This window comes from Lactuca virosa, chromosome 4 (assembly GCF_052849685.1).
Source record: "Lactuca virosa cultivar CGN04683 chromosome 4, Lactuca_virosa_CGN04683_v6, whole genome shotgun sequence".
NCBI classification, from domain to species: Eukaryota; Viridiplantae; Streptophyta; class Magnoliopsida; order Asterales; family Asteraceae; genus Lactuca; species Lactuca virosa.
In genome coordinates, this window is record NC_136429.1 from 396,017,000 (window position 1) to 396,033,155 (window position 16,156).

At 34.2% G+C, this 16,156-nt stretch overlaps 1 protein-coding gene and 1 pseudogene across 2 annotated transcripts; one reads left to right on the top strand and one right to left on the bottom strand.

Moving 5' to 3' along the window:
- The first annotated feature begins 1,894 nt into the window (after positions 1–1,894).
- On the top strand, positions 1,895–2,641 carry LOC145106453 (secreted RxLR effector protein 161 pseudogene; annotated as a pseudogene).
- Positions 2,642–5,444: 2,803 nt separating this feature from the next.
- On the bottom strand, positions 5,445–11,039 carry LOC145108838 (disease resistance protein RPV1-like). Of its 2 annotated transcripts, XM_079045931.1 has the most exons (6): positions 10,400–11,035; positions 9,088–10,195; positions 8,697–8,990; positions 6,898–8,586; positions 6,659–6,697; positions 5,445–5,886 (listed from the first exon to the last, which is right to left on the bottom strand). In XM_079045931.1, exons 1-4 carry the CDS (start codon positions 10,876–10,878, stop codon positions 6,901–6,903), a joined length of 3,567 nt encoding a protein of 1,188 aa, XP_078902057.1. In that variant the 5' UTR covers positions 10,879–11,035; the 3' UTR covers positions 5,445–5,886; positions 6,659–6,697; positions 6,898–6,900. The 2 variants fall into 2 exon arrangements, with proteins under 2 accessions (XP_078902057.1, XP_078902058.1); XM_079045932.1 differs by lacking the exons at positions 5,445–5,886; positions 6,659–6,697 and having other exon boundaries at positions 6,898–7,109; positions 7,191–8,586; positions 10,400–11,039.
- Positions 11,040–16,156: the final 5,117 nt, after the last annotated feature.

A 16,156-nucleotide genomic window follows, 5' to 3' on the forward strand; every position in this document is an offset into this window, starting at 1 on the left:
CTTTTTGCTTCAGCTTTAAACTCTTTAAACTTACTGAAGGTTTCTGATTTTTCTTTCATGAAGTATACCCATACAAACCTTGAGAAGTCATCGATAAAGGTCACCATATACTTCATTCCTCTCACTGATGGTTGTTTCACAGGTCCGAACACATCTGAGTGTATCAACTCCAAAGGTGCCTTTGCTTGATATGCGGACTTTTTGAAGGGCAATTGGTGAGCTTTTCCATATTGACAACCTGCACACACTAGGCCTTTACTCACTTCTAGTTCTGGAAGACCGCTGACAAGCTTCTTTTTCATCATAGTGTCGAGTTTGTCATAAGCTACATGACCCAAGCGCATATGCCAAAGATCCACATTTTGATTTTTCTTTGATTTATCTACATATGCAGTTTCAGCAGACATCACATAGATAGACTCCGATCTTCTTCCTTTGGCAATTGGGTAAGATGGAGTTTCAAACTCCTTATACACTTTGACATCATTGGGACCAAAAAGCACATAATGACCAGCTGAGGTTAATTGGGAAACAGAGAGCAAGTTCTTTTTCATTCCAGGAACATGATACACACTTTTTAACATCATCTCCTTCTTGTTTTCTTCCGGGTGAAACTGGACATCACCAACGTGGGCAATTTTAAGTTTTGAGTTATCAGCAATCACAACAACTCTAATTCCACCATATTCAACTGCATTTTGAATAATCTTTTTATCTCCCGTCATATGATTTGAGCAGCCGGAATCAACTACCCATTCATCTAACTTGTTCTTCGATTTTTCAGTTGTAGCTGCAAGGGCCATGACATGTTCATCTTGTGCAAAATGTGCTTCAGCATCCCATGCGTCTTCTTCTTGAGCAGTTGCTGCATTGCCTTCTTCCATACGTTGTTGTGGACAATTTATTGCCATGCGTCCTTTTTGACCACAATTATAACATTTAAAAGGAAACTTTTTGTTAGACCGAGAACTTTTCTGCTTCTCCACTGATTGTTCTCCCTTCTCATTGTCATGATTTCTCCTCTCGTTCCGTTTGTGCTTATCATAATTCTTTTTCTGTCCCTGGTTTGAGTTAGCCTTGTACTTCCCTTTACTTCTCTCCACATAAAGGGCTTCATCTTCGGCTTTAACAGAGATGCTTACCATCTGTTTTGCGAGAGCCTCCTGCCAAGAGGTTTTCAAACTCTACCAAAGAAGGTTGGACATACCAACCTTGTATTGCAGCCACAAAGCTTCTAAACTCAGGCTTTAAGCCGTGAATAATGATCCGCTTCATATGAGTCTCAGGAATATAAGACTGTGGATCAAGTTCTGAAATCTCCCTGCAAGTTGACTTCACTTTATGGAAATACTGAGGAATAGACATCTCACGTTGAGACACAGAGAGCAACTCATTTTCCAGAAGTTGCAACTTTGTGTCATTCTTTTTCGAGAACAGTGATTGAAGAGTTTTCCAGTCTTCGACTGGAGTCACAACATCCCGGATGTGTTAAAGAATGTCTTCTTCAACTGTTGTCTTCATAATAAACATCGCCTTTCCCGCCTTGATCTTCCATTTTCGCAGAACCCCATTGTTATCTTCAGCTTCTGGTTGCGCTTTCTCAGTACCATCTACAACCTCCCACAAATCCTGCCCCTGCATGTACGAAGTGATACAAGTGGACCATGTGTTGTAGTTTTGGTTGTTGAGTTTCTTGACACCACCTACTACTTGAAGATCAGCCATGGGTCTAGCTCTGATACCAGATTTGTTAACACTATGTAAAGTGTTTGCAGGGAAATTAGACAACACAGGAACTTTACACAAAAGTTGTGTTACTTCATTATAGAAAAGTGACAAAGCTTGATGCCTAAGAATTTTTTTTTTTTTTTTTTTGATTGACAGTAAGCCAGCAATGACACCAATTGACACAAACTCAAAACTTTGTGTTGATACCAGCAGAGAGTTAGAAGACACGACTATATACATGAAGATTGTGGGAAGCCTCATTTATCTCACTTTGACACGGCCTGACATAGCTTTTGTTGTAGGGGTTTTGAGTCGGTTCATGCAAAACCCTAGGAGATCTCATCTTGCTGCCATACGTCGAGTTCTAAGGTATGTGAAAGCAACACTTGATCAAGGAATTATGTTTAAGAGGGAGTCAATGTGCAAGCTAGTTGGTTTCTGCGATGCTGACTATGCAGGTGACTTAAACACACGACGCTCTACAACAGGATATGTGTTCATGTTGGGGTCTAGTGCAATCTCATGGTGCAGTAAACGGCAGCCCACAGTGTCTCTATCCACAACCGAAGCAGAGTGTAGAGCTGCTGCAATGGCAGCCCAAGAGAGTGTTTGGTTGGTTCAACTTCTAAAAGATCTACATGAATGGGAAGGTCACAAGATCAAGCTTTATTGTGACAATCTCTCTTCAATACAGTTGGCTAAGAACCCAACGTTTCATGCAAGAACCAAACACGTGGAGGTTCATTATCACTTCATCCGTGAGAAAGTTTTAAATGGAGACATAGACCTTCAATACATAAAAACTTCAGACCAAGTTGCAGACTCATTCACTAAAGGCCTCTCAAGCAAGAAATTGACCAACTTCTGTGAGACAATGGGAATGGTGAATGTTGGCGTTGAGAGGGAGTATTAAAATCCAACACCTAAGACCACGTGCATGACTTGTTGTGCATATGTCTAGCTATCTTTTAATATATGTTTAGTTTGCTTTATTTATTTTCCCCATAAAAGTTATTCTTGACTTTGTCTTTTTAGGTAGTGGGTTGTCCATTATCTTTAGGCTCTTAGTGGAGCAGTTTTTTATGTTTCTGTCATTTTCCTTTCACGTGTAAGCCTTCTTAGGCATCAAGCTTTGTCACTTTTCTATAATGAAGTAACACAACTTTTGTGTAAAGTTCCTGTGTTGTCTAATTTCCCTGCAAACACTTTACATAGTGTTAACAATATTAACTTATTTTAACATATAATTAATGGCGTAAATAAACAAAAAAAAAAAATCAATAATTTTTCTTTAAAAACAAATTTTATAATGGGTTTTCAGTAAAAGGTGAAAAAAAGTAAAGAGTTTTTCTAAATTTGAGATTTGATATTTTATTACAAAAATATTTTTCGCTAATTGCCATCTGTTTTTGTTAAACATGGGGATGAATTTTGGGAACATTCTGCAGTTTTTATGACATCATAGGTAAAAATTGAAAAATCATAATCATAACACATAGTTTTTTTTGTTGCAAGGAAGACTTGTGAGAGGTGCAATTAAGTGATGGTGATATATAGGAGTATTACTTTTGAGCAATAGTTGTAATTCTGGAAATAATTTTATGAGGAATATTTCCAGAAAAGATGCAAAGGTTTTCTTTACATAAATTACAAAAAAAATAAAATAAGAAATGATTTGAAAATGATATCAAGCACACCACAAATTTGTCGAGTTATTTTTTTTTTGTTACTATGCAATATGTTTTCCATTCAATTATATAAAAATTCACATCTAATAATTTGCTTTTTGTTGCTTTTAGATGAAGTTATTGCGGAAAAGATACAGAAGAGAGGTTGGGCTTGCACTTCAACTTCATGAAAGTCGGGTCCTGATTTTTTAATCACTTACTTGAACAATACTTTTAATCAAATACCCTTGAATTTGTACTCTTTGAGTTATACTTCATTGTCAGATTTTTTTTTTTTTTTTTTTTTTTTTTTTTTTGCTTATTTTTTTCTATCCTCTTTAGGATGAGAAACCATCAAGTTGTATGATTATGTTAGGTGGTGACATGGCAAGAATATAGTCAATTAACATACAATTTCCACTTGTTCATTTTCAAAAAGGAGTCGTTACGGCTGTAATGGTAGTGATTCATCTCATGATCACTTACTTAGTGGTGCTCTTAGTTGAAACTTTCTATACTTCTTGTTGCAGCTCTTTGTGATTTCATTTACATTGTATATGCAGGACCAAAATCAAAAGGAACAAGCATCAATGGTTGTTTAGACCTCTTATTAAACATGTTTAAAAGCTCTTTTTTACGCCTAGATTTTAGAATTTAATCCACTCTTGATATTAAAAGGATTGAAATAATACATGTTTAAGTGTCTTTTCAAACTATAGTGTTCTAATAAGTAAAACTCCTACCAGTTATAGCAGTGTACTTTTAACTTTTTCTTATTACAGCATAATACTTTGAAAATCTACCAAATGTAGCAATGTACTTTCAAGATTCAATTTTTTTCTTATTAGAACATTATGCTTTGATTGATATATACCCAGTCAGAGAAGTGAAATTGCTTTGTCTTTTAATTGCATTGCAATAGTTGGCTAGATTTTTGTAGTACAATGTTTTAACAAGAATAAATGAAAGTAGGATGTACGATAAAAAAACAAGTGAAAGTATGTTTCTAATTCATACATTTAACCCCAAACATACATATCTCATATTTCTTATCATCTTATTTCTGCAAAACCATTGAATTTAACTTTTTCATGGGAAAAGATCAAGAGAAGATATGAAATTAAGATGAACCAGGTTACCTGAGTCTTTTCAATTTATTGCTCACTAAAATGTAGAAAAATACTGCAACTTCAGTAATGACCCAACAAAACAATTAAGATATACAAGTATCAATTAAAATCCATAACACTTCCATCTCCAGTGCAATTTTTTGATCAGAAAAAAAAATAGATTGCCTATTTAGGGTTCAAATGAAGGTCAATTAACAATATTCACTTCAGTTGCCAAGATTGTTGAAGAGCGAAATCTATCTAATGTTCCATCCTCCATGATCAGTGCAATAAAACTACTTTGGCAGCTGCCTGGTAGAAATCAATTATATGATGAAATAACTTTTTGGAATATATACATAAACCCTATGAAATCAAGGAAAAAAACAAAGTTAACATACCATCACTACCCATGATTAGTTCCAAAAAAAAATTAGTTCATAAAGAAATGTGTGTTATGTTTCATGTCCAGTTCTATTAGCAGCATACACACAACAATAAACTTGTCCCTCTATAAAATAACATGAAGAAAGTTACATGTGGAAAATTTCTTTTTTCTATTATAAGTTACTGGATTAGTAGAGACCCATCACATCAACCTTTTCCAAAGTCGAGAGACTGACCACTTAACTTAATTTTTGGGTTTTTAGCTGAAAAATAATCATTATCATCTACAACAAGACCAAAAAGACCACCATGTCAATTCAGAGAACGATGATCAACTAGAAAACAGAGAAAGTACAATAGTTCTTTGAGAAATGACTTTTATGGGCCTCTAGAGCTTCTCAAAATCATCCTGTTGTGGGTGCGTGCATTATGTGCACCCTACATATATAGCAGAACGTTTTTCCTATTGTAACAACTTTCTACAGATTGTATGGCAACTTTTAACCTGAAACCTATCAAAACTCTATTCACAAACAATTAAGGTCGCAATCAATACACATATGAGACGATTCGTAACTTTCAAAATTACAATCTTATTGTTAATCAGGATACGGTTTGGGTTGATCCATGAAAATTCAGAGTGGTAAGCTAAATTTATATTTCAAAATATAAAGCATTAAGCTTTAAGTCTAAAAACAAACTTACAAACAAGAACTACGATCAATTTTTGATTGTTCCATTAAATGAAGAATGGAACGAATTTATTATCAAAATCTTGCAGTTCAAATGACATTTGGAAAGTCCCAACCTAACATCTCTTGAGCCATGGTTCTAATGGAGATCACTTCCAACTCATTCTCATTGTGCACTATGTGTTTCTTCTTTTGAAGAAGTCTCACATTGATTTCAACTAGTAACAATGCTTCAATCAACAGGAATCCCCAACACAAAGTCAACGATACTGAATGTGGAATCAACCCTTCTTCTACCGGTATCTGCACTCAAATTTCAAGGTGAACACATGATTATATTGTGGATGATAAAAGATCAACCGTTTCTAAATTGTAATATAATGTGGAAAATAATGTTGATACATACATACATACGTTTATACACATGTATATTCATACATAAATATCAGAATAATCTTAGATATAGCAACGTACTCTCATTTATTTATGTAGTATGGCATCCTACATTCATTTCATTTGATTACAACATGTTCCTTTGTTTTTCTTATTAAAGCAATGTACTTTGAAAAATCTACTCAAGGTAGCATTGTACGTTCAAAACCTTTTCTTATTAGAACACTATACTTTGAATGATCTACCCAAATATAGCAATGTACTTACATTTTTTTTCTTATTAAAACATTATGCTTTGAAAAATCTACCTAATTATAGCATTGTACTTTCAATTTTTTTTTTCTTATTACAACATTATACTTAGATAATCTACCCAGCCATGGGATTGTACTTTTAATTTTTACTTTGAAATTCTACATAACAAGAGCATTATACTTTCAACTATTACTTATTAGAACATTATACTTTGAATGGTCTAGCCAGTTATAGCATTGTACTTTCAAGTTTCATTTTTTTTTTCTTATTTAAACATATACTTCAATAAATCTACCCAGTTAGGGCAGTAAAATTGCTTTGTAATTTAATGTCATTGATAAACTGGGTAGATATTTTGTAGTATAATTTTGTAATAGGAAGAACTAGAATTAGGATGCTATGATAAGAGAGACAGATAGCAATTTACCCGAGTGTAGGCTTAATCCATTTTTTCAGCATCTCTTTTCTGCAAAAATCATTGAATTTAGCTTTTTAAGAGAAAAAATCAAGAGAAGAGAACAAATTAAGATGAACATTGTCTGCATGTATAGTACTTTATTTTCTTTTAATTATTAATTTTGATTTGTGGCTGAAATTTAGTTACCGTCGTATCAATTTTATTATTTAAATCAGTGTGACAAGATCAATGAAGAACACAGAAAGTACCTGTTACAAAGCTTCAAAAAGTTCATCCCTGGAGACTTCTGCTGTTGGCAGCTGTACGAAGCAGTCATATAGTGGGCCTTGTATCTCCGATGTAAACCCACACGACTCAAGAAGTTCCCACGACCCGAAGATAAACAGACCTTTTACCAAAAGAATGCTCTGTGGAAGATGAATTATGCTTGTACCTTGTACATACAACTCTCCTAAATGTTCTAAACATCCAAGTTCCTCAGGTAACTTTTCAAGCAATAAACAATGATCAAGTTTGAGAGAAGTTAAAAATTTCAACATACAAATGCTATCGGGTAGATGCTTAATCTTCATAGATGACAAAGTGAGCTTCCTTAAACTTTCCAATTCCCCAATACCCTCAGGTAACTTTTCAAGCAACAAACAATGATCAAGTTGGAGAAAAGTTAAACGTTTCAACATACAAATGCTACCTGGTAGATGCTTAATCTTCGCGGATGACAAAGCGAGCATCCTTAGACTTTCTAATTCGCCAATACCCTCGGGTAACTTTTCAAGAAGCCAACAGAATATAAGTCTGAGAGATTGCAGATGTTTCAACATACAAATGCTATCCGGAAGATGTTTAATTGTTGTAGATGACAAAGTTAGCTCCTCTAAACATTCTAATTGGTCAAGATCCTCAGGTAACCTCTCAAGTAGCAGACAATCTATAAGTTCAAGAGATTTCAAATGTTTCAACATACAAATGCTATGTGGAAGATGTTCAATTGTTGTAGATGACAAAATTAGCTCCTCCGGACAATCTAACTGGTCAAGATCCTTGAACGTCTCTAGAAAACTGCCTTTGAGTTCAAGATTTCTTAAATGTCTTAACCCACAAATGCTTTGTGAAAACGTCTCAAGGTTTGTGCAAGCACACATACCTACAGAAAGAAGCATCTCAAGATTTCTAGTAAATGAGGTTCGATCTTCTTCATAAAAGCACTTAAACCGAAACTTAGGCAAGTTATTGTCGGGGTGAAGCGGGCATCTTTCTAAGGCCTCCGCAATCAGCTGTAATTCAGCTGAAGGACCAACCTCAAGTGATTCATCCACACTACAAGAAGTATAATCATCTTTGTCAAACAAAAAAGAGCTAAACCTCAAACAACCACTTAAGTCTACATGGACAAGCTTGTTTAGACATCCAATGGGGGTGTGAAGTTCTACCAATTTATGACACTCTTTGAGATATAACTTCTTGAGATTTGGGGTCATCCGAAGGTCAAGGGTCCTCAATTTTGAATGACTAATTTTGAGTTTGGTGAGCTTTTGACATTCATTGGCCATGTGAAGTTCTTCCAAACAACAAGATTCTTGAAGATTTAACTTCTCTAGATTTGGAGTCATCCCAAGGTCAAGGGTCCTCAATTTTGAATGACTAATTTTGAGTTTGGTGAGCTTTTGACATTTATTGGCCATGTGAAGTTCTTCCAAACAACAAGATTCTTGAAGATTTAACTTCCCTAGATTTGGAGTCATCCCAAGGTCAAGGGTCCTCAACCTTGAACCTTCAATGTCGACAGAGGTGAGCTTTAAACATCCAGCGGTCATATGAAGTTCTAGCAAATCATCGCAATAATGAAGAGTCAACGTCTCGAGATTTGGAGTAAGCCCAAGGTCAATGGTACTCAACCTTGAAAAACTGAGGTCAAGAAATCTGAGCTTGTTAAAGACCTAAAATAAGCAAAAAAGAAACAAAATGAATATTGGTGTAATAACAGAACAATGTATGTATAACATTATATAATGAATTATACAGATCAATCGATCAACCATAATTTTACCTTACTTTCTCCACCTTCCCAAAGTTGTACAATTCTGCTGCGAACCATTTTAAGTGCAACAAGATTATTTGCTTGAAACATTGTGGGTAAAGAACTAAAAGGGTAATAGGTCCAATCCACATATCGTAGAGCATTTGGGAAGTCTGAGCCAGCCATACTAAACTCCAAATCACTGGAAGAAACTCCAAAAACAGAAAGAAATCTAAGTTCCTTCATCTTTCTCAGACCTTTTATAAAAATATGAGGATTGAATTTCACTGAGTGGAATCGTATACATCTTGTTGCTTTAGTACCCTGCAATCCAAAATAAGTCACCATGAAACTTGTGTCATAATAACTATAGATGTGTTGGTTTTTTCTTTTACCAAATATAAGTAAACATTATCCTTACCAAATCATTAGCTAATATCTCTTCAATTTCATCTTTAATCCACAATCGGCTATGATTGTGAGGCTCATCCAGGTGCCCACGACGAACAATATTCCTGCCCATTTCTACAATACGGTCATGCATGCCTAGGCAATCACCATCATAATAAAAGTTCTTATAAATAGTTATGAGAGATTTTTGTTCAAGAACTTTTAAACCATTTCTAGCATGAAACCCACAATATTCAAGCGCTTTGATAGCCTCATCTTTCAGCCAATCTTTCATGATGCATGCAACATCTAGAAACATTTCCTTGTAATCCTCCTCTAGAGATATATAGCTTAATTCCAATTTTTTCAAAGTTTGTGTTTCCGGAATCGTTTTTAGTCTTTCTAGGGCATCTATCCATTCGAGATCAGTTTTTCCACAAAGAAACGAACCCAAAACCTTAATCGTCAAGGGAAGATCAGCCGCATAATGTACAACTTGTCTTGATAGCTCTTCATACCCTTGAATTGGAATATCTATCCCAAATGCAAACCTACTGAACAGGCAAATTGCCTCCTCATATGATAGCAGATTGACATCATGAATGAACTTCACTCGATGCGCTACCAGCACTTGCTCATCTCTTGTTGTGATGATAATTACACTTCCCGCCTTAAACCAGTTAGGCTCGCCTGCTAACGCCTCAAGTTGATTTATATCATCAACATCATCTAGAACAACAAGAACCTTCCTATTAGGAATCCTCCTCTTCATCATGCGTTTCCCATCAAAAACACTACTTACTCTCATGTCTTCATTAAAGACATCTGAAAGGACTTGCTTTTGCAAAGAATTTAAACCGGAGAAAGAAGCCTTTTCCCTCACATTTTCAACGAAGCTTGTACCTTCAAACTGAAAGGATATGTGATCAAAAGCAGCTCTTGCTAAAGTTGTCTTTCCACCACCTCCCATGCCCTTGATCCCGATCATACGGACATCGTCACAGCCAATTCCTAAAGATGGTATAAGATTTTCGATCCGGGTCTCCATTCCTACTAGCTTTTCATCAATGTTGAAACTAATGGAACGTAACTCTAGTGAAAGCACCTCAACTATTTTTCGGATGAATTTAGCTTCATGCCTGCATTTTAAAGAAGATTCAGTTAGCTTACTCAAAATCCCATATCACCAGTCACTTTCAGATCTATAATTAACATATGAAAAATTACGTATTAAAATTTGACAATCTAAGATGCCATATACGAGCCATTTATATCCAGGACTCCAGATTATGCAGTAGATCTAAAATATTCAAAATATTGCAGAGATCTAATGAAGGAATTACCCGTCAGCAGTGTTCTTCAACTCCCACCCAGCCAGATCCGCTGCTTCTTTGAGAGCCTCTCTCCATATTCCAGCAGCCTCTTTATTTTGAAGGTCGTAAAAGGCGTCTGCCACTGCCCCCTCTTGTTTGCGGACTTCCCGTGGTTCCACATCATAGAAAACGGGGTAAGCGGTATGCTCGTTCGACTTCTGACACTCCATTATCTTAACAAGTTCATTCAAGCACCAAGATGAAGAGGCATATCTTTTGGAGAAAACAATGATGTAGAATTTGGAGTTTTCAATGGATCCGATGAGCTCATCACTAATGTTTTCCCCTTTTTTGATTTCTTCGTCGTCCTTGTAAGTATGAATGCTTTTTTGCTTAAGAGCATGATAAAGATGGTCAACGAAGTTCGTACGAGTGTCTTCGCCCCTGAAACTCAAAAATACATCATACTTAAAGATCTTGTGAATGGATGAAGTTGAAGAAGACGCCATTAAAGGTATGATTGAAGGATCCTGATAAAAATCAAATCTTTGTTAAGAAAAGTTAAAATGATTGCGAAGAAATTTTGATGAGATGAATCTGGATGATCATCATAAGCAGATTAAGAAGATAGAAGATAATGTGATCGATGGTGATGGGTGTTGCTGGAAGACTTTTGGACTTCTGTGGAGAAAGCCAGACCACTTGTTTAGTCAAGGAACTGTAAATTTACTGCATTTCTAGTTAAGGCATGACGGTTGTGAAAAATATTTACCATGTTTACCATTTTTGTCAGGAAGAGAAAAGGAAGTGCAGAAGAAGATGAGTTTCAAGAATCTTATTTCCGTTTCCACGTCTCTGTATTTCCCCTTGGCGTCTTACTTTTTTTTTAGTGGGGATATCGACTAAAAAAATAAGACGCAGGTTGATTTTTAGGGTTCTTATTAAAAAAGACAATTTAATTATATATATATATATATATATATATATATATATATATATATATATATGCGAAAATATATATATTATGCGAAAATGCGAGAACCATTCAATTTTTGACACATGTATTTTGTAATTTATATTATTTTCTAATATTTAAAGGGTATACTTGTAAATATATATTTTTTGAATGTATTTATTAGTTATTGTGGATAATCAAATTTGAAATTTTAATTCAGTTGGTAACTTCTTACTGTACGTAGTGGACCAATTTAGTTTTTAATGTATAGACATTCGGTTGACTCAAATTAGAATTGACCGATTGCAGTTTCGGTTTTTATTCGATGTTTGCGTTTAAAGCCATATTGGATGCTCGTTCAAATAAAAAAAGGTTTAATTCGAAAAGGAAAAAAAAAGAACCGATTGCAAAAGGAATTAGAACGAAACATGAATTTGAATTTGAACTGTGCTGATAATCCGATTGAAATTGAAGATGATGAAGATTATGCGGTTGAAGATTTCATACAGAAACAAAAATTTGATGGAGGTTCATATGTTTATCCATATTCATCAAGCATTCAGAACTTTAATTATTAGTTTTATCGATTCATGTAGTTCATGTTATTTTGTTCCAGATTTGAAGAATCCAATTGAGATACATTCCGGTAAATCATTGAAGATTAAGAAAGATCCCGAAAATGGCGGTGTTTCAAGTGTTGATGTTCTTAGAAACATGGAAAAAGTCAATGAAGGTAGTTGTTTTGTGAGTTGTCGTTAATTCAGTAGATAATACAATCGTTTTTATTGTATCAGATGAGAATAAGGCAATTGAGATTCATTCTAGCAATTCTTTGAAGCTTAAGAAACGCAGAATTGATGATGAAGTAGGCAAGGGCAAAAAAATTAATGAAGGTATGTATGCATCAATATATTCTTTAATTCCACATTCAATTAATATAAGGATGTTGTTTTATTGCATTAAAACACCCTATTAAAGTTTGATTTTTATTATGAAGTAAATTTAAAGAAACTAAGGTATTTCAAATTAAATACAAACTGATTGAATACCTTCTTGCAGTTTTAATCTAATTGTTAATCTAATTGTTAATGTAATATTTGGATATGTTTTGTAGGCTGTAATTCTTTTTCTAGTGATTCAGATTATGAAGATTCGAGTATAAGAAGTTTTAAGAAGTTTGTAGGAAAATCTGATAAAAAAGAAAAAAAAAGATGGTAAAGCTGGTAATGTGAAAGCTTTGTATGCTCGTGTTTCTGTTAATTCTATTTATGGGGCTGTGAAATCTATGAATGATATTCAAAAAGATTGTGTAAGAAGAATTGGTTTTGGGTCATTGCTTGATATGAAGACTCAAAGTATTCCAACGAAATTATGTTATTTTGTTGTGGATTCTTTTGATCATGAGGAGATGGTTATTAAGAGTGAAGGTGGAAATATTCCGGTAACAAGAGAAGATGTGAATAGGGTTCTAGGTTTGCCATTGGGTTATGAGCAAATAAGTTGTTTAGGTGTTCGAGGCAATGATGATTAGTTTGAAATTTGGAAAGACCAATTTAAGAAGCCATTGTCATTAGTAGCTCCTTCTGATTTGTTGATGAAGATAATAGAGCGAAGTGAAGCAGATATGGTTTTCATTGTGAATTTCATAATTCTGGTGTGTACATGTTTCGGATCATGTAACAAACAAGGAGCTTGTAATTTCAAAGTTCTTCCTTACTTGTCTCAATCATCTAAGTTGGATAAAATAGATTGGTGTGCATATGTTTTGAATTGTTTGAAGGAAGAGAAAGTGGTATGGAGCAGAAATGAAATTAAAACATTTTTTAATGGACCATGTGAATTTCTAACGGTATATTCTTTTAAATTTTTTGATTTCTTTATATAATAAATAATATTCATATCATTATATTTTCTAACTAAAGATGTTTTTTGTAGTTGCTATATGTTGACAGGATTCAATGTCAGCAAATGCCATTTTTCAGAAGATTTCCTGTAATTAATTTCTGGACATCAGATCAACTTAAGTTTAGAGAAAGCAAGGAATTGGAAAATGGTGGTTTCGGTTATGGTGTTGTTGCAAATTGTAATGAAGATTTTGAAAGTGGATCGATATATGTAAGATTCATTTTTTATTTGTATATTTTCTTAAATTTCGGATTAATTTTTATTTTATTTATTTTTTAAAAATTTTCAGGATTGTGAGTCGGATATTCAGTGGGTTGTTTATGATTTGAATAAGAAAGTTGAAATGGCATTGCAAAAGCATGGAAGTCATAAAAATTTTCAATTGTATAAATTGAAATTACAAGAGATTGTTTCAGTTTTTTCTAAATTCCATCATAGTGATGTTGATAATGTTTCAAGTTCAGGCTCAATAAGAAGGAAAATTAGTTTTGAGGATGACTCTTTCAATCATCAGGGTAATTGTTTTCTATATTTATGAATTATTCATTTTAGACTAAACTGCAAATTTGGTCCCTGTGGTTAGCAAAAAATTGTAGATGGAGTCCAAAAAGTTTCCAACTTGCACCACTGGTCCAAAATCACAAACTTTTCGTGGATTTGGTCCCTGAACAATTTGAAATGACTCTTTTACCCTTTTGATTTGTTTTTTCTATTTTCTTTATTAATTTTAGTATTTAAATGTTTAAAAAAAATAATTAAATAAATCCTACCCCATCCATCCCTCTCCACCGGTAACCTCTCTCTCTCTCTCTCTCTCTATCTCTCTCTCTCTCTCTCTTCACTTGCAAAAACCTCTTTCTCTCATCGTCTTCTTCATCCCTTCAATGACAAAAACACCAGGTAACATAATTTTAGATCCACCTTAAAAAACCTTAACCCACCACCATCATTGAAATGATTCCCTAGAACTGGAGCGGTTTTTCATCTCAAATGAAATTCCCCTAAAGAGCGATTCTCATGAAAAATGGGGTCAATCTTCTAAATCATCCTAACCCACCCTCCCAATTCGTAAACCCCACCCCTCCCTTTCTCTATTGGGTTCATCACACACAAGAACAACCATGAGTTAAAACCCATATCTACAACACCTTCCGGTGGTGAACTTGAGTCACTATAAAGAATCAGAATCAGCATGTTGCACCTTCAAGAAATTGAATCAGAATCTGACGATTGGGCCTTCAAGAAATTGAGATATGGAAATAATGGTGTTGAACAAGTGTTTGAAAATCAGACCTTCGGCACATACATACTCTGATTAACACGGAAATTGACACCACCCGAACATCTAAAAACCCTAAAATCTCGGATCTGAACAACTACACACATACATTGATGGTCACTTCGCTCTTGGAGGTTCACCAAATGAAAACGTAGCTCCGACTGTGAAAATCCTTTGCTGGAATGAGATACTCAAGAAAGAGAGTAATAGAGGGAGGTGTTGGCCTATCAATGTTCTCAATCTGGTTTATCAGTATGTGTGCGTGTGTGTGTTTGTTGAATCAGGAAGAGAGAACGAGAGACGCAAGAGAGAGAGAGAGGTGTGTGTGCACATATATGTGTTTAATCTGCATCAGTTTTTCCAAAACTTCATTATATGTGCTTATATGTGTTGAATATGCATAATATTTTCCCAGAACTCCATTGTGTTCATAGTTTATGTATGTGTATCAGTGTATGATTGTGAATTAAATTAGTAAGAGAGGGGTAGGGTTATCGACGTAAGAGGTGGGGGTGGTAGGGGTGCTGATAATATTTCTTTTTGCTTTTTTTTTCAAGTACTGAATTACTGAAATACATAAAAAATGGAAGGGCAAAATAGTCTTTCTAACTAATTTTAAAATATTCAGGGATTAAAACCATAAAAAGTTTCAGCTTTTGGACTAATGGTGCAAGTTGAAAATATTTTGGACCTTATCCACACTTTTTGGATAACCACAGGGACCATAAATGCAGTTTTGTCTTCATTTTATGATAATGCAAAAGAACATCAAATTCTAAATCTATTTTTATTTTTTGTATTGTAGGTAATGAAATTGGAAAAAGATTGTTGAATGAAGATATACTATCCTTTGTTTTAGGAATAGAGTCTGAGTTATATACTCCAAAAAAGCCTTGTTTAAGTTCAGGTCATAAAATGCAAGAGAGATCAATATTTAAAGGGTTTGTTGATTCTCCGGTTAATGTAAGGGGTAAAAATTTGCATGTTACAAGTTGTTTGAGTAAAAGAAATCAAAATCAATTGCAATCTAAATCAAGGCCAAAAAGAGATCAAATGTTACCTCCAGTAAGGAGGTCTCCTTATGTGATTTGGGCGGTTCCTATTGATACTACTTTGACAAAGGAAGAGAACATAATATCTAACTGGTATTCAGTTTAGTTGAAGATCCAATGTAATGGGTTTTTTTGTGAAGATAGGTAATTATTAATTTAACATATATTAATATTATCATTTTAATTTTGTAGGGATAACTTATTTCTTAGCATATCTGGTCAACGTGGAGAACGTCATATGTTTGAGAGCTTATATCCGCATGAACATCTATTTTATGGAACAATTGATTGTTTTGTTGATGTTCTAAACTATGATGAGAGAGCTAGAAATAAAGATACTCCGTCATGTTTCTTCTTCAAGACATGTGTTTTGGTAAATTTTTAGTTTTTTTAATTTTATTATTTGTTTCAATATGGGTTTGATTTTTTTTGTATAAGTAGAATCCTGGATATATGCACATCAAAGGAACTAAAAGTGAAGAAAGAGTATAAAAATTTCAAAGAGAATGTCCTTCAGTGTTTGGGTGTATCGGAAGATAGAAGATGTTTAAAAGGATTTGATATGGTAAGGTTTTAATACGATATGTTTATTTTAT

Coding starts and splice junctions, on each gene's coding strand:
- LOC145108838 (XM_079045931.1), bottom strand. CDS start 10,878: ATGGCGTCTTCTTCAACTTCATCCATTCACAAGATCTTTAAGTATGAT. Junction 10,196..10,399: donor TTGAAGAACACTGCTGACGG/GTAATTCCTTCA, acceptor TTTAAAATGCAG/GCATGAAGCTAAATTCATCC. Junction 8,587..8,696: donor GGGAAGGTGGAGAAAGTAAG/GTAAAATTATGG, acceptor TGCTTATTTTAG/GTCTTTAACAAGCTCAGATT.